Genomic DNA, 24425 nt, shown 5'->3' with positions numbered 1-24425 from the left:
AGCTAGGATATATGTTAGACAAAAAATCTTAATGATTTTCTATCTAACATAGATTTTAGACAAAATATTATGTTTTACATTTTTGTATAAAAAATTTATGTGCAAATTTATTTGGGTCCGAAATAATAAGCAATAAGGAAATTTCAATTGAAAATGTGATACTACAGTGATGTGCCGTACTATTAGGCCCATATTAGTGATTGTGTTATTAATCAGCTATTTGTAATATAGGGCGACAATAATTACATCTTTTCATTAAGTTTTAGTATGGTAATGTGAGTGAATATGCTGACAACATTCTAGTTTTGTTTTAGGAGTTAATAATGTCTTACGGTTGTCGAAAACGTGTTTTTTCCATTTGAGTTTCGCTGACTAATCAGATCTCAATTGTTTTTACTTTATTATTTCATCTTGGTATATAATGATGTACTTTATATACTTTTTAGTATTTTTTACTTAAAAAAATGCCCAAGAGTTAAAATTGCTAAACATTTTTTTTAAATAAATAACAGATTTTTTTAAAGCTTTTTTTTCCAACACAATAAAATGTTTTAAATCAAGCAAACATACCTTATTTTATACGTCATGGTTCCATAACTAATAAAAGAATAAATATCACTAATTTATTTTAAAATTTTCAGCAATATATAAGTAAATAAATAATATTCTCCGCACTGGATCCAAAATATGGCATATAGTACTGTTGGAAAGATGTATTTTTAAACTAATAGATTTTAAGCAAGTTTCTTGCTATTATGTTAAATCTTATCCGTGGCATATGTCCTACAGAAATTTGATTTCATTGGAAATGAAAGCATTTATTATGATGCAGTTATGTTTAATTCTGACTAATTGGCCAATTGGGGAAAATGTGTCGAAATCAGTAACTTTTTGTTAAATATTAATTTAATATTGCCATTGTCAGATTTACCTTCAGCTTCTAATGCAGCGATATGCAAATCTTAATTCCTCATTAAAATTTATTAATTTGTGTACATTTTTCAGATCATGATTTTTGATAGCGATGACAAGTAGCACATGCACGTTGCACACATAGCATACATTTTCAAAAGTTATTTAAGGTGTAATCTTTTTCATTTTGCGCAATGTGCAAAACCGGGTATTTTATTGATTTTCTGTACATTGAAGAATTTTGTTACACGTTTGTAAATGTTTAATTTGACATCTAAGAGACATTTAAAAAAAATAATGTATTTTTTATGTGTGTGTCTTAATACTCAAAGTAAAAACAATGTCAAAAAAAGTTCAAATAACTGGCTACGATTAAATAAGCTATTATATTCTTGAATATATGTGATTTAAATGAAATAGTGACAATTTGCATGCATTTTTTTAACTGTGTACCAAATTTAAAGCCAATATTAGAAAAATTTATTAATTATATGAGCTAATAATTAAATTAACTAATTATTACATTATTTTATTGTCCACCCTCCCAAGTAAACTGATTTTCGAAAAAAGGCGATGCAAAATTAAGTTTACAATTGTGAGAAACCTTGAAATCGGAACTGAACCTGAAATTAATCACTCACGACGTGGTGAGTCAACAAAAAAGGGGCAACTTAAATTAAATAAACAACTGGTCACTTTTTCCCATAATTTTTTATTTTATTTAATTATTTATTTTTTATTCCGCAATGAATTTTCTTGCACGGTGAAATCAAGTTAACATGCTTGACTAAATTTTATCACCTATTTATATTATTTTTATCGTCGAATTCAATTTTTATAGCCACAGATTACTTCCGATGTGATTTTATTAAATATAATTTAATCTAAGCAAAAAAAAAGCAAAAAGTGGCTATTAAATGAAAAGGACCTACCAGTATTGGTCACCTACTCATTAGGTTTGAGGATAAAGTGGCCACTAAGTTATTAGAGATTACCGGCACAGGCTATTAACTGAGCATTTAAATTTTTAGGTCCACGTGGAACTGATGTAATAAATATGTAGAGGTATAAAATAATTAATTTAATACAAATTTGCTTAAAAAAATATTGATTTGGACTTCTTTGTATAAAGAAAATCATAATTTGATTTTTAATAAAAATAAACTTCATATTTATGATGAAACTGTTGTTTTTTTAAAAGAAAAATATCTAAGGTACTAATAAATGCTTTTAATTTTCTAGAGGCGGACAATCAAAATTAAAGGTCACATATTTCAACATGATGTTGCTGTCGTATTCCGAGTTGAAGGATTGGTTTAGTTGGCAATATATAGGACAACAGCTAACTCCTGCTGGCTGAAAATCTTCTCCTGCTGTTGGTAAGAAAATATTTCATAAGAAAACTAGTAATTAAAAGTATTCTCATATATCGATTCAAGACGTAATTATGAAATAAAAACCTTAGTATTATAAATCATTGTTTATTGGCAGTTATAATTACAAATTTAAATATGTATATGTTATTCTTTACTAGGGATTAGATTTTATCTAGTATTAGGTTTTACCCAATTAACATCTCAGAAAATTTAATTCAAAATAGTTCATAGTAAAACGACGGATGGGACCAATTTGGCCATTCTTGTTTTTTGTTGCTCGCTAATTCAAAAAAATAGACTAATTGAAAGTGTTGAGTATTTCTGACTTTTTGTTACTTGATCCAATTTAAGTGCTTAATTAATCATTTATGCGTTAGCCTTATAAAAAGGTATATATAGAACCTTGCATCTAGAATGACTGGGGCCAGTGTTGCCCCTTAGGTATTTTGGCATGTATCTTATTACCCCAGGTAGATTCGGGTATAAGGTACCCATTGGTAAATATCCCAGTTTCATAAGAAAAAGGCATTTCAACATCTGTATAATTATTATTTATCGAGAAAAGAAAGCTCAATGATCTAAGAAACAAAAATGATATTTCGCATTTTCAAATGTTTATGGTTGTTCAATAAAATACGTTCCAGTACTCTAACAAAGGCATCCCTAATAAACTTAGAACAAAAAACGTATACTCTTCGTTGACACTTCCTGTAAACATTGCTTCAAATTTATAAACATTTAAAATTGCACTCCAGTGAAAAAGTTGACAGCAGAAAAAAGCTGAAAATATTCATAACGATTAAGTTTTTCTTCTTTACTTTTTCAAGTTTTATTGGCATTTCTTGGTTTATCTGGTATAAGAAGAATTTAAGTCTCAAATTTGAAGAATTTTAAGTCTCAGTTAAAAGGTAATGTTCATGATACTTTCCGCATTTTAATCATTCATTATTATAATTTGAATTCAAATCATAAAATTAATGTTTAGTTTATTATATAAAGATACAGTAATCATATTTCCCAAACACATGTCAATCGTTTACTCCGTAATGGCATTTTTCAACTCGTAACTTCTAAGCCAGGGCCGATAAGAGTTGCTTCAATTTCCTTCTTTTGTAGTTTATGGGAATCATATTATAGCTTTAAGAAAGAGAAAACCATAATATAAGCAAAATCTCTTTGTGGCTTAGCGTCGTAAGCTTGCGACTTTATCGATTATCACAAAAATGATTCGACACAAGTTTGAAGTTGGGAGTGGATCGATTTTCTGGAATGGAATGTTTTAGTATTGGAGACCTATACTGAAAAGTTTCGTTTGATTTTGCTTAAAAATAGCAACAAAAATATGCTTTTGAAAATTTCCAACACTTTAAATTTTTAGATACAGATTCAATTTTTCAGCAGTAAAGTAAAATAATAACCCAAAAGGATTGATTATTTCCTAATCATATGAGGCTATTGTGTCGAATGACAACCTGGAGAAGTAAATTCTGGACATTTCTGGTAAAAAAAAGATTAATTCTGGTTGTAAAAATCAAAATATGCCGTACTATTTAAACCATTCATTTGATGATTTTCCTTTCAAATGGTAACTTTTTACAGGATACTCTGGTTTTCAAAATTATAGTTCTTATTACTAGACATTTAGTAAAAAATATATAATTGACTGAATGTGACTGAATAAATGCTGAATGATTTGATATGGCATCACATAAATAATTTGGGCATTTGTTTATTACATAGAAAGTTTATTTTTCTTAAATCTAAGCAAATAAATTCAAGCTCTAGTGAAAAGTCCAATTGAATTTGATCCCGCCAAAATATGCTCCTTATAAGCGAATGAATGGATTTCTTTACATCATATTTGATGCGCGAATTGTGCTTTCCTCTGAATTGAAATCTGGTAATCAAAACACTTTTCTTTAAACTGCATAAGATATAGTAACGAAAGTTTATAAAAATAAAACAATTTTATAAATATATTCGTTCAGCTAACTATCAAAAATAAACAGAATAATCAAAAAACTGAACTGAATTATTTCAAAGAAGATTTCAAAAGTTTTCCAAACACATAACTTAAAGTGATATCTTTCCAAGATAACATTATAACAGTATTTTTAAGAGCACATAGAAATTATGATGTATTTTTGGGAATTGTTGCGTTATTTCTGATGCAAAACTTTACATATTCTGCTATATGCCAACCAACACCTTTATTTTCAATCATTTCTTGATTAAATTATTAAATTTCATTTCTTGATTAAATTAAAATATGCCATTGAGATAAGCATTAAGCAATTAGTATTTTTGTTTTCCATTTTTGTCTCCTATTTCTTAGATGTTTTAGTTATTTTATGCATTTACACTATCTTGCGGTTTCTTAAATTTTCTAAATTTTCAAACAACATTTTCAACAACAACAGCAATTGAAAAAACAGCATTTTCATATCAAAAATGAGAAATTAAAATTAGCCTTGGTAGGCTTGAATGACAATTTGATTTACATATTTACATTTCGTTACATTCGAAGGGAATCGGAGATGTATATCATACTTTGCCGGTTTCTCATTTGGCATACTGTAAAATTTCTAGGAAATGTGTAAAATAAGAATCGTTTACAGCACTATCGGCTAGTTTTATGCATTCTATACAATGCTTAGGCTTTGCATAGAATGCCGAATTTCAAGCCTTGAATGTAACATATACAATAATTTTTTTAAATAAAACTAGTAAGCAAATTAAACATACGTGTAGCACAGAAAGATTATAAAAACGAATTCAAACTAGGCTTAAAAGAATTCAAACTAATTTAAAATTAGCCTTGGTAGGTTTGAATGACATTTTGATTTGCATATTTACATTTCGTTGCATTCGAAAGGAATCGGAGATGTATGTCATACTTTGCCGGCTTCTCATTTGACATACTATAAAATGTCTAGAAAATGTGTGAAATATGAATCGTTTCCTGTACTGTCGGCTGGTTTTGTGCATTCTATACAATGCTTAGGCATTGTATAGAATGCCGGATTTCATGCCCTGCCTGCAACATATACAATAATTCCTTAAATAAAATTAGTAAGCAAATTAAACATACGCGTAGCACAGAGAGATTACAAAAACGAATTCAAACTAGGCTTAGCAGAGCAAGCGGATAGAAATTATACTTAATAAAACTACTAAAGAATTTTATTAAGAGTTCACAGAGACTTAAAAATTTATACATAAATTGAACTTCTGTTTACGAAAGCGAAGTTTTGTTTTCGAATATGTATAGCAGCGTGAAGAATATCGACAATACACACGAAGTCGTGATCGATTGTAAGCATTCTACAAAAGATATTAAGAGGGTGCCGAAGAGAGGGGTTTCGCAAGAAAAAACGTTCAATGTATAATGTGAATACACTTGAATTGGGGTAAACATTTTCTATTATAAGAGTTTTAAACTCAATTGCACCAATTAAATTGTTTATGAAAACTCTATTGTGAGTTACCATGAAAAGAAGAGTTCCTTCACGCAATTCTTTGGATTGCTCAACTATCAAATTCAAGGAAATAGTGCCCCACAGATTTTATAGTGTAAAGATTACCGTACTTTTGGTGTTCCTATCGAGATACTTTAGTGTTTCCACAAATTTTAAATTTTACCGTATTCTGGTAGCTTTGACCATACTGTTTTCTGTTTGCACTTATTAATAAAAGGTAAATAAAAATAATTGTAACTATTTTTGTTTATGTCCAAAATTATATTGATGGAAATGATAGAGTAAGCAAGAAGATGGTTAATTTATTGTGACATATATCTTTTTCTATTTTGAGCCTTAATTTGTCTATAGTTTTTTTCTCCTCATCATAGGTTGTTTTTAAAATACAAAAGAAATTACTTATTTTAAAAATCAAAGAGCATGTAAAAACCTTTTTTTTCTTTAATTAACTCATATCGCTTAAAAGTTTTAGTTTACTACATTACATTTACATTTGATACTAAGATGAAACATAAGGGTGTTTTTAATAATCGTCTCTCAACTCCTCTCACTGTTACCACTGGCATTCAAATCAGTTTTGATGTTTATAATCTAGTATTTATCAATATTAATTCGTCAAAATTCAAATCAGTTTTGATGTTTATAATCTAGTATTTATCAATATTAATTCGTCAAATTTTAAATAGTGTTAGATTTTACGTAATAAAAATTATAATTTGCTTAATAACATCGTAATAATTTCAGTTCTTCATATAGATAGTAATTTTAATTGTGACAAGAGTTTTAAAAATACTGAAATACAAATACTGATTATTTTTCAATACGTGTGCTTTTTTATATTAATTGAAAGTTTAAGTAAAAGAAAACAAATCGTTAAAAGATTTTTGATCCTGTTTTTATCACTTCTTTTTATTATATGATATATTGAATTCAATTACAACATTTAATAGATTTATATACAAAGGAAATTATAAATAAAACTGTATTCTAATACAATTATTTCATGGTTTTATTTAATAATTGTAGTTATGAAGTTTGATTTCTAAAAATAAATTAAAGCATAGTTCTTTGAAAAATTTAATTTGTTTCGTTTCCAACTTCCTTTTCTTTACGTATAAATGAAAATATTTCTTTCAACATAGCAACTATAAAATTAAACCAAAAAATCTAAATTTTATTTTAATTAAATTTTCTAAAGGTCAGCACAAAATACACAACATGAGAAGAATTCGTAGTGTTGTTGGTTTTCACATTTTACTAAAACTTCTCGATGCATAATTCTAGGTAAATTTGAAATCCTGCTTGTTTCTTGACTTTCAAAACTATTTGAAGTGTGTTAAAGTAGTTTTACTTTGAATATTATTCCGACAAAAAAATTCTTTTATTCATATCTGATTGAAATTTGAAGGTTTTCATTTCCATTTTAAGTTGGCGAGAGAAAAGATCAGATGTAGTGGAAGAAATGGAAAATGAATCACCACTGCCCCCTTGTGGAAGAAAATGCAAATCTGGTAAGCAATTTCATTTTAGTAATTCAAAATAAATGTTTTCATTTAAAACATTCCATTTTTTGGGGAAAGTGACATATGTCGAAATTTTAGGACGAAATTTAGGACGTATTAAAATTTTATTTACCTCCAAAAATTTATTTTATTATTTTAATATATATTTCAGTATTTTTCCCCTCATTGTATTTACTAGTTTTACTCCAACATTCGGTAATATTTAATTTTTAATAGCACTCTTTGTTCTATTGTTTAGACATTTTTATTCTATTTGTCAAAAGTTTTTAAAAACAACTTAATTTAAGCTTTTCTCATATTGATTTAGGAAGAAAAAGGAAAGCTACATTTCCCAATTTATGGAAAGTGTACCGATAACTTTAATCTTAATATTCAAATTGTGTATCATTATCCATAGAGTTATTTTAATTCATATTTATTCTAAAAAAATCAAAAGTTTAATCCTTGTAAAAAGCAAAATAAATTGTTCCTGTTTGATTGTAACCTATACTAAGGATGTTTATTTTTTGTATTATCTTTTAGATACTACAATCTATTGAAACAAATCATTTGCTTGAAACTTGAATCACTTGTAAATATTTATGAATCATTTCTTTGATAAAATTACCATTTTTTTTGTTTTAAAATTACTTATTTATGTAATAGTAATGTAGCACAATAAACATTTCAAACCAAACAGCATTATACAATAAGAGTTATAATGAATATATGAATTAATTTAACGTACCTGGATATTCATTGGGTCCTTGCTTAATTGCATCAGTCTGAAGTTGTGTTTTGAATTTTAATTAAGAATAAAGGGCTCTCCAAGACAAAATTGCTTTTATGATACCTTTCAACTATATAATTCATAGCTATATCAATAAAGACGCAAATATTTAAAATAAAATTCATATTTATAAACCTAAATATGTTTTTAGTGATATGTATATTAACGTAATCAGACTGATGTAAAAATTACTTAGCACATACAATTAGTTCTCAAACTTCCAACTTAAATCTATATTTCACATAAATTCTTTCTTATTAAAAGTAAAACTAAAATACGCACTTGAAAGGAATCCCAAATTCTGAAAAAATGAGAAAACAAAGTAAAAAATGTTTTTAAAATTTGATTAATATTCAGGCCAACAGCACAAAAAAAATGGAATTAGAATAGTAACCAGTTGCAACAACCAGTTTATTTGTACTATGGAAATGTAGGTAATTAACTAAAAAAAAACCTTAACTTTGTACTATTAATACATTGGGTTTGATGATTTTAATTTTTTATAAAACTACAATGAATAAAGGAATATAAAGAGACAATAAAGAATGAAAGAAAAGAGGAAATTTCAAAAAAAAATTAAGAATTTAAGATTTAATAAGTTTTATTAACTGCACATAAGCTGCAAGTACATAGAATCCCTATTAGAAGATAAAAACACAAAGCAAACAAGGAAAGGAATGGGAAAAAAAGGATTTTAAAGTGCTAAATTATTAAAAATTATAAATTTAAAAAACATTTAAAAAATTAATCAAAGATAGAAAATTTAACAAGGTACTTATTATTATCTCCTAATCATCAAACACAATTATATCCACAAAAATAAAACTTTCTAATACTGTATTAATATAGCCAAAGAAAAATATATTAATAAGGCAGTGTAATAAGCACAAAAGAGAGATTAATTCATAAATAAAATTTTATCAAGTAACAATATCACAAAAAAATCAGAAAACATTCAAAAATATTCATAAATAGGAACATATAAAGCGAGGAGGGAAAAATGATGCCATGTACTGACTAATAATAATTTCGTAACTAATACTGCAGAAAAAGGATTTCTCAAAATTGTGCAAAATGTCTCTAAATTGCTCCAAAACAAATGATAGTCAAATTTACAAATCCCATATATTCATCATTTAAACAGCATATACTCATATTTCATAAAAAAATGAAATATATTTTAAATTGGAATTTTAAACATACATATTATTTACAATTTGATTTCTCAGGAACTATTCTAGCGATTTCTCTCAAATATTTTAATTGCCATATAAAATTACATTTGCCATATAAAATACAACGTTGTAAAAAATTGCGGATCTCACGGTTCAAAAACTTTTCAACAGCTATTATATAAAATAATTAAAAATAATAAATGCTTACTAAAAATATAGTTTTGTGTTGAATTATCCTCTGATAAAATAATTTTAAAATTGTGTGCAAAATTTTTTAAATTCGCTTAAAAAGTTCTCGAGATATAGAGAAATACGCCAAAAATAATATTAACAATCAGGGGGCCGAACTTTGAATTGCTCTCCTGAATCTCCTGACCAAGCTAATGGGATCATATTTCCCTAATTACGGCTACCCCCTATATTTTGGGGGTATAGTATACTGGATAATTCGCAGCATATAAAAAATGAAATGTTAAATTTTAAATACAACACTTTAAATCGATGTTTTTTCAGAAATTATTATCATTTATTGAATAATAATAATTATTTAATTGAATAATTAAGGAGATTGTGGACTAAGACGAACTTTAGTCACGGTTTTTTTCTGAATTGGATTCTCACAAGGCAAAAATATCAATTTTGATAACTAAGAGATTTGTTTGTAAATCTATCCTTTTATTAATTTTAATACGCAATTATTTCAATAATCTTGAATAGAACTTAATTACGTTTGCTGGATATCCGTTGTTATTATTCAAGTTTTGGAAAAGTATATCTATTTATTTTTTGGATAAATAAATTTTACTACAAATTGTTCTAATTCTATTTATTTGATTAAAAATAGTATTTTAATAAATGTTTTTAGAAACATTAGAATTCTATTCAATCATTTCATTTGTATTAAGTTTAAAATCCTTCCTTTTATCGTATAAGTCAACAATGCAGGTAGTTTCTTCTTTTTTAATATTTAAATCCAAATAATTAAAATTAATATTATTGTCATGACTACGAAGCAATAATAAATGCGCGGCGGAAATATTATTCAACAATTTTTTTTTAATTTTGAAAAATAAAGATAATTATATCATATGAATAATTTTAAAAGCAAATTTCATATTTAATGTGCACATTTTTCCTAATAGTGTAAAGATAAGTCAGACAGAAGTGATAATAAATCAGATCATTGTAGTTTTCTTCAGTTTGAATGGAAACAATGTTCTCAATTATAAAGATAATGATTCAAAAAAGACATATTATAATGAATTTACCTGTAATCAAATTCGCAATTTTGGATATTTTTATAATCATAGAAGCAACTAAGAAAAAAACATCTTTAAGTTTTGAAAATGTAATGGTATTAAAAGAAAGTCATGAAAATCAAAGGTCATAACGAATTTAATTCTGAAGTTTTTAACAAAATCTAAAATAGATCGATTATTGGTAATAATTCTTGAAAAACTTTTTTATTAATATTGTTAATAATTTTATTTAAATGGTAAGAGAAAATAGTGCCTTGTTCAGTTAAGTATGCATTCGACCCACTAGTGGTTATTCTAAATTTGATAGAAATTTCATAAAATTTTGGACTGATTATTTAGTATAGAAATTGAACATGATTAATTTTAATTTTTTACCTTTTGTGGTAAGATAAAAAAAAATTAATAACATTATTATTTTTAAATTGCTAAGCTTAAAATTTTCACTTTTTGTGAATTTCGTATTTAAAAGTTCAACGTAGAATCTTTTAGAGTAGATAGTATAACTTTCGTTAGCTTTGTCTATGGGGGTTACTACAAAATTTGTTGAAATTGCTTAATAGTAGGATTAATTTTAGAAAAAATATTTGGAATGTTATAGCATCAATTATAATTCTCTTATTATTAAGAAAAGTTCTTAAAGCAATGATAAACTACCCGTTTCAGAAAGGTAACAACCCTAAAGGTGAAGAGAATCTATTAGAAATCTTTAAACAAAGACTATAGAAATAAAAGAATTTTTAAATTTTTTTAGTAATTGTATAGTAAATGGGTCAAAATTTTGTGCATTTATTTGTGGTTCTAAATTTTCTATGATATTTAAATTACCAGTAATAATATGTTTATGATACTTATCAACAAATTCATAACGTGCATAATTGGTTATTTTAATTTTTTTTTTTAATTTTTGTTGAAAAGGTTCTTTCTCGAGATTTATTATATTTATAGCTTTTAATTATGTTTAAATTTATTAATGGAAATAATTTCCTTAAATTGTAAAATATAATGATATCAAATTTAAACTTATCAAAGATAAGGTTATGAAAACCAAGAAGAAATTTTGAGTTATTTTACTTTTTCTTCTTTTTTAGAGAAATTTTACTCATTTTAGCCATCACAAGATCAAAAATAAAACTAACGTTTAAGAACATTTAACAATTAAAAAAACATAGAAGTAAAGAAGTAAAACATAGAAGTAAAACATAGAAGTAAAGAGAAAGTAAAGAAGTAATTAAAGTTAATCTGCGCATGCTGTAAAGTTTCATTAAGCCAGTATGACAGAATTGATTTGTATAAATGTAAGTTATAGTACTTTTTTTTCTTAAATCAAAATCATCGACAATGTCTGAAATATTAATTTTAACTCTAAAATTATGTATTCCATAATGATTGAATTTTAGAACATTTATAAATTTTTTTTGCTATTATTATCTGTGAGATGTTGTTTAATTCTAATATTAAGAGAGTCGTTAGTTTTTCTAACATATTTCAGATTGCAAATAAAACACAGGTTAAGATATAAATGACGTTATTAAATTTGCAAACATATTGAATTATGTCTTGAATTATATGTTTGAATTATATGTTTTTGATCAACTTTGGAACAGGTCCTTAATCTTTTGTAGCTATACACTTTATGACATGGCAAAAATTCTAGTTTCGAATGAAATTCGAAATATAGTTTATTATAATTATTTTATTATATTACCTGTCGATCCAAAAAGCCTCTCTGAATTAGGCTCTACGTACCGGTATAATATATGGATTTTTATCTGGCTATATAGTATTATCTCTTTTTAAATCGATATTAAAAATATTAGGCACAACACATACTGCACAAAACCACAAAACTTGAAAAAAAATTATTGAAACAAAAACGAAATCAAAGTCGAGAATATTAAGAACTAAAGCCTAATATTGATTAATGATTCTTTGCTGCCTTGTGAGGATATATATATATATATATATATATATATATATATATGCATAATTGCATCTTTTAAAGGTTAAAATATTTTGTCTTTTCAAGAAAATAATTATTGCTTATTATACTTCAGGTGAAGATGTTGAGTTAGTGGCTAGAGTGTCAACACCTGAGCTGGAATACCTTCCAGCACCATCTAGGATGACCTGCTGTCCTGAGGTTGAACTGTTATTCTTAAAGTGTATAATTTCTAGTGCCCTTTATTTTAAACTAAGAATATATATTTAACTAATTTGATTAAGAAAATAATTAAAAAACATTTTAAAAGATAAATATAACTAAGAATACATTTTAAAAATATAGAATACATTTTAAATTAAGGATATATATTTATGGACAGCGAAAAATGGCAATTACACACATTTGAATAAAGATATCAGATACACTTCAAAAACAAATCCAGTAATATTACAGGAAATTGCTAGCAGCACAGTTGGTTGAAAATTTCTGTATGCAACAGAAAAAACACGTTTTCCGAAATTTTCTGTAACAATAACATACAGAAAATCTCCGTAAATAACAGACTTTTTCAGAACAATAAGGTAAAAGTCTATGTTGTTGACATCCAAAAATTTGGTGTTGATTGTGACCCATTGTGTTTGTCGTGCCAAAGCGAATCGTGGAAAGAGACGATGTACTGTAGACTGCCCTCTGTCTAGAAGAAAGAGATTTACATGTTCATGAATATGGAATGTTGTGGAAAAGACGTTCATTGACCATCCACTGGGATCAAATAAGGGATCATTGGGACCGTAGCTGGTTGCTCTAATCCCCACGGAAAAGGATGTACGCTAGGGATGTACCAGGTGTCCGATAATTACCTGGTACCCGACCTACTTGGCTAGATTTTCATCACTCGGTTAATTGTCCGGAACCGGCAAAAGAATTTCAGTAATCGGTACCGGGAACCCTTACGTAGTTTTTAATCTCAAGACCTGGTACTGGGTACCCAGACACGGTAATTTTTTCGGGTATCCAGAACAGGGTAAAACTTATTCACATTCGGCACAACCATATTCGGATATCTAGTAACCTCATAATTATCCATAAATAATAATTGTATATTTTAGACATCTGCTCACTTCATCAGTTTCTTAATAATCAAGCTGAAATTGTTGGTTTAGACACGACATATTTCACTACTGCGCAAGGAAATCTCCGTAGACTGGACACCTTAGAGATAAAGAGATTTGCTTGCAAAAGAAAGACGTCCACTTTGGAGCAGACATGCAAATTTCAGAAGTCTATTACTAAAAATTGTTGTTAAATTAATATGATAGTAAAATGGATATAAAATTGGAAATAAGGAATTTCCATTGTTATTTATGAATTTATGTAAAGTTAAAAAAAGCGTAATGATTAACAGTTTTCTAGTAAAAGGAGGCTTTATATAATATTTTTATTTTTTTTAAATTGCAAAAAAATATTACGTTTGTAACCAAATGGCAACATTTGAAAGAGAACATCTTTTAAACTATACAGCCCATAAATGTTGAAGTAATTATATGTTTTAGATAGTTTAAAAATATTTTTGAAACCTAAATGTACAAATATAGGTACAAATTCCGTGTACAAATAGACGATTTCTTTAAAATGACTCATTACTTAGCAATTTTATTGCCTAAATTTGATAAACTTTATTAATTTTTTTTTAATATGGTGCTTTTATTTTAGGGTTTAACATGCATGCTAGTGTTTTCAATTTTTGCAGCCGTCCTAGGAATGTTTCAATTTGGCTATAATACAGGTGTCACCAATGCTCCCCAAATAGTAAGTGTTGATAATATTTTATTTACACTCTTAGAAAGTTTTGAACATTATGGTCGAAGGTAAAACACAATCGCGTTCAAATTTCTAGTAAACTAAATTTGTTAGAACCATATTATCTTTCAAAAAAACTTGATTGTACGATACTATATGGTTCAATTTGAAAATAGCTACTATGCTATATGGTACGATACTATATGGTTCATATAGGAAAACAGCTTATTAAGATTGCAACAAATTAGCACCATATTGTGGTTTAATTTACTGATATAAGTTAACAATTATCCGATACTTCTGAGAATGTAAAGCTTACTATAGTTTTTCACAGTATTTTTTTTTTAAAAAAACATGTATTTAAATGCTTTGTGATTTATTAATTTTGCAGTATTTTTCTTAAAGAAAAGCTTTTATGTATTTAAATTCTTTGATATATTATTTTATTTACGCAGTTTACAGTCCCTGGATAAGTTATTAGTCTCACAGTAATTTTTTAATATTTACATCTTTTGCACGAGTTTATAAGCAATACTTTTATATTTAAACAAACATGTAATGTGTTTTCGTTCAGGAGATTTTTTATATAGTTATTTACCTATTTACATTTAATTTTAATGCTTTGCATTACAGTGTTAACCAATTGATATGCAAACGTAAACAAGTGCAAACCGGTTTCGGTCACGTTGTCGCATGAGTCAGTTGTGGACTTGTTTCAGTTTCAGTAACTTTATGCTCTGTGTTTCTTTGTTTCGCAGTTTTATACTACGCAGTTATTTATTATTTTGTGTGCAGTGTTTAAATAATCTATTGGAACATTTTCATCACGGGTAAAAAAAGACGATCTTTCACTATGTAAAAAAGCTGAAGTAAAGGCCCCTCGTGAATGTCAAAATATTTTCAAACCGCGAAATATCACGAAAATTGAAGGCTTATCTAGAATACGACGCGTGCAGAAGAAAATTGATTTAGGAGACGAAATGAGCCCGAAACGAAAGAAAAGATGCAGCAGAATATTATAGTGCTTCTAATAATTTGGCCAGGGTAATACATAAAGTAGTTTCAAAAACTATTGAATGGTATTGATTAATAATAATTCTTCTGAATAATTTTTCACCGGAAATATTCAGTTTTCATATCAAAGTCTTTTCAAAGTTTTAGTTTCAAACAGTATAAAAAAGTGTTGATTACTTTAATTATCTTGGAATTCTTTTTTATTTCAAAAATTTAAGATATGTTTCTAGATTTCTTAATAATTTCTCTTGTGCTTCTTAACATCAAATGTTTTGAGCTTCTTTTTGACAGTTCAAAAAATTTTTAATACTATGAAAAAAATATTTTTTAAAATTTGAAAAAGATATATGTCGAAACTTTCAGACTTGTATAGAGCTGTAATTGCAGAAAAAAATTATGAAAAAAAAAATGTGGAGTCAGTTATATTTTTTTTACTGCTGTTGTTGAAATATACTAGCACAAAAAACTAGCGTCAAATTTAATATGAAACCTTGATTCTAGGTTACTAAAATTATTATCAGATTTTAAGTGTCAGATTTATAACACGCCATTTATTTTTATGCTATTTGAATGATTCATAAACTATTCCCAAAAACATAGGAGAGAACACAGAGAATAGGAGAAAACAAGCCGTAGCATTGTCAAATTAGAAAAAGTTAAACTTTTAATCATCAGTTGCCGAGTTTATGCCAACATAGCCCAGAAATTTATATTTAATGTTTTTCTTTCATTTCTCAATCATTTCAAGACCAAAACAGTTTTTTGAAATGCGACCAAAAGCTTTATATTTCTCTTAACAAACACATGTTATAAATATTCAAGTTAAAGGATTGTCAAATGTGCTTGGCAAGAAATATTTTAAAAGATTTCCTTCAGGGAGTAAGTTTGATGAATCAAATTTTCGCATGTCTAAGAATTCGGAGAGCTTGTGTTACGGAGACTTTATTTGATGCTCTTAAGTCTCTCTCTCTCTATCTATCTATTTATCTATCTAGCCAGTTTTTTTCTGGAAATGACTTCGAAACCATTAAAGGGAAACCCTAAATAAATGTCAGATTTGAATTCTTTTCCTTAAAATGCATACCATCAAAATTTCTAGTCATATTTGGCACCGTTATCTTTCTAGATCAGAAACACATATTTAAATTTGATTTTAAATTCAGATAAAATAATAATGTTTCTAACTAAATAAAGCTTTTAATTGTTTTTTTATGTTTTCAGATCATAAAAAAATTTATCGAAGATGTGTACAGAGATCGAACAGGGGCTGACATCTCGAACGATTTTCGTGACTTGCTGTGGTCATTGATTGTATCTGTGTTTGCTGTAGGTGGGATGATAGGAGGTATGATAGGGGGTTCCCTAGCTGATAAATTTGGCAGGTATGTTTTCATTATTAAGTTTGTTCTATGAATATCGTTTTTTCTTCTGTTATTCACTGTACATCCTTATTTAGAAAAACCTATATCATTGTTAAATATTATCCTAATTTAGTAAATGGTCTCAATATGCATTAAAGTTAGTTTTGCAATGTAATATACGCATTTTCAAATCTAATTTCTTAAGAGTAAATTGAATTTCAAATATCAAATGTGATATTTTATTCATGGCTATGAGAAGACAATTAATATAGTGATTGTGCACTGTTAGACTTTTTTATTCTAAATTCATGATAAAATAATTGGCAACAGTCTGTCCCTCCAATTAACCATAAAATTTAAGATAAAGAACATTTTTTTACCTTTACTGTTTTGAAACCGCTTACAACAAAAATGGTCAAGAATCATGAATACAAAACTATACTGTTTTTTAACCATTTAGTTCAAGCATAGTTCGAAAACCGTAAAAAAAGAAATTTAACTGGATACAGGAGCTAGGCATTTCGGTAGGCAATGGAGAATACAGAACACAAATGAAGGAAATATTCTGATGTCAACAATGGGACTCGAACCCTAGTTCTGTCGTGAGACTGACATGAGACTGGCAGATTACCTCTCCCGGCTATAATACGTGCTCAGTTGTAAGGAACCACGCGGTTTCAATTAGGTGGGCTTAGTTGGTACGACAAAATTCTGGTTGTTTAGCCGTCTTAAGAGATAGCAGTTAATAAACAGTTTTTCTCACAGATAACAGTTTTATTACCTTCGTATTTATGATTATTTGTCTTTTTTCTTTGAATAAGGTAAAAAAACAACTAAATAAATTGTTATTTAACCATTTTTTTCCTGAAATTTCTAACAGAGTAAGTCTTGCTGTTATAAAGTTGATTACTTGAGCTTAGTTTGTATAACAGTGCGAACTGGTTATGGCGAATACATTTGCTTTCATATGGGAAAAGTACTGAACGAATTATTACATCCTTTCTCAGCAAATGCGTTGTTGTTTAATATATTTTGTACGAAAAACACTTAAAAATGATACATAGCACTAGTTAGAAGACATACTTAACATATTGCACCAACTCTCTAAACACTTATTTTTGCAAATGGCAAAACAACATGCATTTTCCATATTTATAAAGTAATGAGAACAAAATTTAGTTTCAGTATAGACTATTTCAATCTATTTGTGAGATTTGAAATAATTTTACTTTGTGTAAATACATTATTTTAAAAAAATCGAAATTTTAGCATGAAAAATATCACGTATATTTCCTAAAAAAAGTTTTTAATTTAAATATGTGAAATACTTATTGCATTTGGAATTGATCAGAAACCTATCTCATTTTGAAAAGTGAAAAATTGATATTTTTAAGAAAACACAGCAGTGAAAAATGAAAAAAAAAAGTAAAGCATTTCTAAACACTTTTTTAATATGGCCAGGAATACCAATAGGTATATATATATATATATATATATATCTATTATATCTATCTTATATCCTATCTTACATCTCGAAATATATCTATTTATCTGAAAAAAACTTTACTCGCTATTACTGTGTCAGGTTGCCTCAAACTTCAAGTAATTGCATTCGGACACATTGCATATTGTTATTTTTACATTGAATACTTTACGAAAATGAACTACATAAACTTCTAATATATTTTGAGTTAAAAATTATTAAGTTTAAAATAATGCTACACAGTAATTCATATTAAAGTGTAGATTGGAAAAAAATGGATGAAAACTATACTTTTTTCAAAAATAATACAAGGCTATAAATTAATTTCGTATATGTTCGATGCATTTTGAGCATTTGATATTTGCATTTTAATTATTTAGATTTCTAAGGAATCTTAATAATTGAGTTCAGAGAAGCGGCAGCATGAAAAAAAATGTACATTTAATAAAACAGATTTCAAAAGTATAAGTATTTCAAAAGATTTCCTTGTCTGGGAAAAAAACAGTTTTCTCATACTTTAAAAAAGGTATTTTTCAAAGTACCAATTGTGAAAAAGGAATTAAAAATACTCAAAATAGGATTATTTAGGATAACTTATATACTGTAAAAAATTCCGGATCAAAGTACGGCATAAACTTCCGCACTTTGGGTGCATTATTACTGTAAAAATTATGGTATATTAAAATTTTTGTTGAATTTTGCGGTAAAATGTGTCGGCATCCTAAGTACCGTCGCTTTTTACCGTAATTGATCTGAAATTTTTTACAGTGTATATAGAAGGAATCTTCTAAACAATAAGAAAAATATATATGAAATTGCCATAACTTTACTGTTCCTAACATTCAGGTTTAAATATTCCAGCCTACCACACATGCTAACATTTTGAAACATGAACGTGAATTAAGTGACCAATTTACAACACAAAATTAAATTATTCTACTTATTTTATTTTTAGTTTTATGATTACACGGTTGCAAACTTTCTACGCTTTTTGTGAAACCTCACTCTTGTAGCAGCTAAGTTTATGCTATAATACATTATTGTTTTATTCATTTAAATTTATTTTACACACCACTACAAATAAATAATTTATTCGCTCATATGCATCACCACTTTTCCCCAGCTCTCTCGTGGAGAGGCGTTTAAAATGTTGGTAAAATTATCAAAAATTCAGAAAGTTTTGGTTTTTTACATGTCTACCACTCTATAGTACATTTTTCAAATATCGTAGTAGTTGGCTGGCCTGTGTTTATATATACTCATATCAGCTGTAATTTTTCGCTAACTTTTACTAAAATCACACCCAGAAGCACTACCTGGATAATTAATTTTAATTAATTCAAATTAATTCATAAGGATGCACTCTTGTAGTATTTCCAATGATGCCTAATAGCTATTAATAATGTAAAACTGTTGCAAATATACAGAACCAAAATTATTATAGTCTACCGTATGTCGCGACTTATATGGTAATATAAATAAAATTCTAAGTTGTTTAATAAATATAAATAAAAATCTAAGTCATTAATTTGTTATTTTATTTAACATAAACATAATAATTATGAGCTAGAACTATCGATTGAACATAATTATATATTTATGTGATACTTTTAATTCTGAGCAGTTTAATTGGGAATTATTTTATAATTACACTAATGTACAGTTTCTTAAATTTATTCTTGCAAAAAAAATTTAACTTAGCATTGCGTAAATATTGTTAAAGCGTGCTGCAACATGCCACACCGGCGCATGGATCATATTTATAGATGCTAAATCTTATAAGGTTCGATAAAAACGAGTTGGAAAACTTTATTTTAAAATGCGATTGCATTGAGAAAAAAAATCTGACAAAATTACCAAACCTGTATAGTAAAACCATTTCTGACAATTAACCCGAAATCTTTCAATTGGTAATTTTTTAATTTTTCGTGTTAATAGTTAATCAGGAATTAAGGTTTTAAACATTATAATTCTTAATACCAGATTGTTAGTAAAAATACAAAACTAAATGTAAATTTAATCTAAAAACGCCAGGCTTTGTAGAATCACGATAAAATTACCAAAATTTTCCTCAGAACTGTCATTAATTTCACCATTTATTAATTCAACATTTCAATGTCTATGACTTTTACCAGATAGAATGTTAATAGACCTTATTATTTGTTTACCCTTTTATGGTTTATTTAAACAGGCCGTTTATTTAAATGGTTGATAGGAGTAAGGTGAAAGCTAATTATTTATTTTCCTAATATATTTCTCAATTATAACATAGGAAAAATAGACCAGAATAATGCTGATGAATTTAAAACTTTTGGCAAAAATGTTAAACTGTCCCATTCCATCCAACATTTTCTACGTTGAAATGTTATTTATGAATATAAGTACATTTTATAAGACATTGTAAATATCCTAATTCTATTTAAATCCTTTTAAAACAATGTTTTTATAGGAAAGGAGGCTTGCTTGTAAATAATGGTTTTGGTATAATTGGAGCGGCTCTTATGGGATCCAGCAAAATATCACAAAGTATAGAAATTTTGGTTGTAGGAAGGCTTATTATCGGAATGAATTGCGGTGAGATTTATTTTTGGAATTCTTACATTTTTTTCTGATTTTATGTTGTAATGCTCTTTGTGTATTATGGTAGAAGGAAATATGCTAGTCTTTAGTTTGAAAATTTATTTGCAAAACGGAAAAAAAATCGTTTTTCTTGTGTATCAGATTATCCATCGTTCTTACTGTATTCATTTATCTCGATTTACGAAAATAAATTACGCAGCATTTTTTTTGTATACTTTATACCTTGGCGTTTTTAATTGACAAATAACATAGGGATTGGTAGAAATCCGTGCAAACATCTGTTTTTAAAATGAATATTTGAAAAAGTATGTGAGAAATTTTTGTGGAGATTGCAAAAGGTAGGCTTACCTCGGTTTATTGGTCCAGGTTTGCATTCCTTAGATTAACTAAGCACTACAATCTAATTTTAAATAGAAGTAGTTTATTTAAATTAATTATGCTATAGTTTTTATTTTTATGTCAAGTTCTTTAATATTTGTTACACTTAAGATATTTTTCACAAAGCGTTTTTACGTGAAATTTTTTTATATTTGTTATATTTCGTACAATTTCTTAGACAATAAAATTGTGCTGATTCTAAAGCAGGTCATGTGAAATCCTCTAAACTTAGTATAAAGCCATCTAATTTCATATCAAGATTTAAATTAAAGAATAAAAAATCCTGTAATTGCTAATTTATAATTTTCACATAAAAACAACTTTAAATATACTTTTTTCAAAACATTCAATATACTTTATAACATTAGGAAACTTTATTATGACATTTAATAGCATTAACTATTGCTAATAAATTTCTTGTCAGAATAGTTTTAGTCTTGATTCCCTAAATTTAAGTTAAAAATCAAGTTCTTTTTTCTAAAAAAAAGTTTTAAAGAAATAGTGCCTCGTATACTCTTATTTAATTCCAATTTCATGTACAAGGTGTTTCATAAACACCACCGTAAATATGTATTTTTAGAATCCTTATCAAAAAGGAAAACAGAAATGTATATACATTGGGAGTCGCAAATTTTAAAAGAGTAAAAATCAAAAACTTTATTGAAATTTGAAAAAACACGAAACAGGAGGACGTGTATAATAAACTGCAAGACTAGTTTAATGCAGGAGGAAACAGAAAGAAGTTTAAAGGCGATCATTAGAAACACTTTCAAGTTTTAACCTCCATTTAAACCTGTTTTGGTGATTATTACATCTGCATTCATACTTTTGTAATTTGTCTAATTTCGATAGCGTATTTGTTTTTTTCATCGCTCTAAGATTAATTTACGACCCTTTCCGTATAGTTTTTTTTCCTCATTTTTGAGAAGTATTTAAAATAAACGCATTATGGGTGGTATTTAAGGAACACACTGAAAAATTCGAGGATCAAAGCTGTAAATAAAGTTAAATAATTAAGGTATTCTATTGCATTTTAACAATATGACGTACGTTTCCATACCATGTCAAACATTCAATATTTGCGAACAAAACTGAGACAATCTCTTTGAAAAATTCTCTAAATGTTACAATAATTAAAAAAAGCCACAATTGGAAAATAGATTCTTTACCATTTCACACTTGTCATAAAAAACATAAATATATAATATTTTAAAAGTATTTATAATCTGAAACACTTTAAAAGTTAAATTTTAAGTTTAGTTAGTCAAATTTTAGTTAATTCTTTAGTTTCTGAATGCGAATTCAATGTATTTGAGTTGTTTTATGAGTCATATCCTATAAAAGTGTAATAAATATTTCTATGCATGGCAACACTAATAACGCAAATTTTTAAACAAATACAGGTGTAAATTCTGCTTTAGTGCCAATGTATTTATCAGAAATATCTCCGCTTACATTAAGAGGAGGCTTAGGTGAGTTTTCCGTAAGAATATTAAAGTATAAATTTTATGAATTTTTGATCCTGAAACAAAGTCTCTAATTCCATCTTGCTTTATTTTCAGGGACCGTAAACCAGTTAGGAATTACTATTGGTCTTCTGTTGTCGCAGGTGCTAGGTATACAAGCCATTCTTGGAACTGAAAGAGGATGGCCTTTTCTATTTGGTAATGGATTTTACTACAACCTTTGAGTATTTATTTCTAAAAGTAATAATTTTTAATTAACTGGTAACACCATAGGGGCTATTTAAAAAATGCTTATTTACCTAAATAGAATTATTGATGCTATTATGAATAAAACTCGGGGCATTATTTAACACGTTTTGAACTACATGAAAAATAGGAAATGTTGGAAATTCGGTGAACATTAATGGTGGGTTTAATAACTTCCACAAGTTTTACCTGATTACTTTGAAATTTTAATACCAATATACTAGTTGGCGCAATTCTATGGCATGTAAACTTGGTGGCTCATTGAATGAAAAATACTTTAAAAGATGTTGTCTACACTTGATTAGTAAAAAACTATAAACTCAGTTTAAAAAAAACTCTTTTCCTCGGAACTACATTAGTAAAATTTCGTTTGTTCGTCAAAAAAAAATGTTTTGAAGTTTTCAAAATTTATTCATAATAGTATTGCTGAAAATAAGATAACAGTAGCTATATTTCCTGATATATCAAAAGCCTTCGATAATGTCAATCACAATCTTTTAATCAAAAAATTAGAATTTTCTGGTTTCAGAGAAATTATTTTAAATTGGTTTATTTCATATCTTTCAAACAGAGAACATAGAGTTAAAATCCGAAGTAATTTTAGTAATTATATCGCTGGTTCAAAGTTAAAACGACACTTCTGCACTCCTGCACTCACTTCTCATTCAAATAACATGAGAAGTGAGTGCAGAAGTGTCATTTTAACTTTGAACCAGCGATATTTTTTCAAACCGTGGTGTTCCTCAAGGATCTATTCTAGGACCCTTATTGTTTATTACATTCATCAATGACTTTTGTCAACTCAAACTTTTTGGTAAGATAATAACAAATGCTGATGATTCCGTAATTTTGTATTCTTGCACTGATTTAAATTAACTAATTTTTCAAATTGAATCTGATTTACGCGTAATTTCAAAATGGTTTACAGTAAATGACTTAAATTTAAATCTAAATAAAACTAAATTTATTTATTTCAGTTTTAGAAAATCAGAATTTAACTTAAATTTGAAATTTCACTCTCTCTCTCTCACCTGTAAAAGTATTAATGAAAATTGTCAATGCTACATTCTACAATCTGTAAATAATATCAAATATTTAGGACTATATATCGATTCTAATTAGAAATGGAAAGTTTAGTTTTAGTTAAATTTTATCACCTTAAGAATAAAATTCATTTTAATTTTGTGAAAGCACTCTATTACTCTTGGTTTTATTCTTTAATTAATTATGGTGCAATTATATATGATGCAATAATATATGGTGGCGATTATAAAACTAATTTACTTCCTTTAATCTCAGTTCAGAATAAATGCTTTAAGATTATTAATTTTCTGAATATAAATAATTCAAGTATAACTACTACCAATATATATACAAGAATTAATCTATTACCATTTCGCCGTAATGTATTTTTTCGTATTTTACTTTATTTACTCAACAATAAATTAATATGCAAATTAAAAACTAATGTGTCTGAAAGGAGACCAACTGAAGTATATGAGAATCCCGTTTTTACAAAAGAAATTTCACGAAAACAGTTTTTTTATTTAGCACCTAAATTAAATAATAAATTACCATTTCAGTTGCAAAATATCCAAATATATTTATCTTTTAAGTGTGCTTTATTTCAATTTGTGATGAACATCGACGATTTAGATCTCT

The 24425-nt window shown here is 27.1% G+C and overlaps 1 protein-coding gene across 1 annotated transcript in view; it reads left to right on the top strand.

Moving 5' to 3' along the window:
• LOC107453274 (glucose transporter type 1) overlaps positions 1-24425 on the top strand; it is an 83455-nt gene that overhangs the window by 37196 nt on the left and 21834 nt on the right. Inside the window, exons 2-9 of the mRNA XM_016070031.3 lie at positions 2155-2291; positions 7196-7278; positions 12548-12633; positions 14149-14244; positions 16471-16631; positions 20543-20667; positions 22455-22523; positions 22614-22715. Coding sequence (XP_015925517.1) covers positions 7230-7278; positions 12548-12633; positions 14149-14244; positions 16471-16631; positions 20543-20667; positions 22455-22523; positions 22614-22715 — 688 coding nt within the window. The 5' untranslated portion in view covers positions 2155-2291; positions 7196-7229. The remainder of the gene's footprint in view (positions 1-2154; positions 2292-7195; positions 7279-12547; positions 12634-14148; positions 14245-16470; positions 16632-20542; positions 20668-22454; positions 22524-22613; positions 22716-24425) is intronic.

The sequence above is a fragment of the Parasteatoda tepidariorum genome, chromosome 11 (assembly GCF_982258835.1).
Source record: "Parasteatoda tepidariorum strain Cologne lab strain chromosome 11, Ptep-v5.0, whole genome shotgun sequence".
Classification (NCBI taxonomy): domain Eukaryota; kingdom Metazoa; phylum Arthropoda; class Arachnida; order Araneae; family Theridiidae; genus Parasteatoda; species Parasteatoda tepidariorum.
This window is presented reverse-complemented; position numbering and strand designations above follow the sequence as displayed.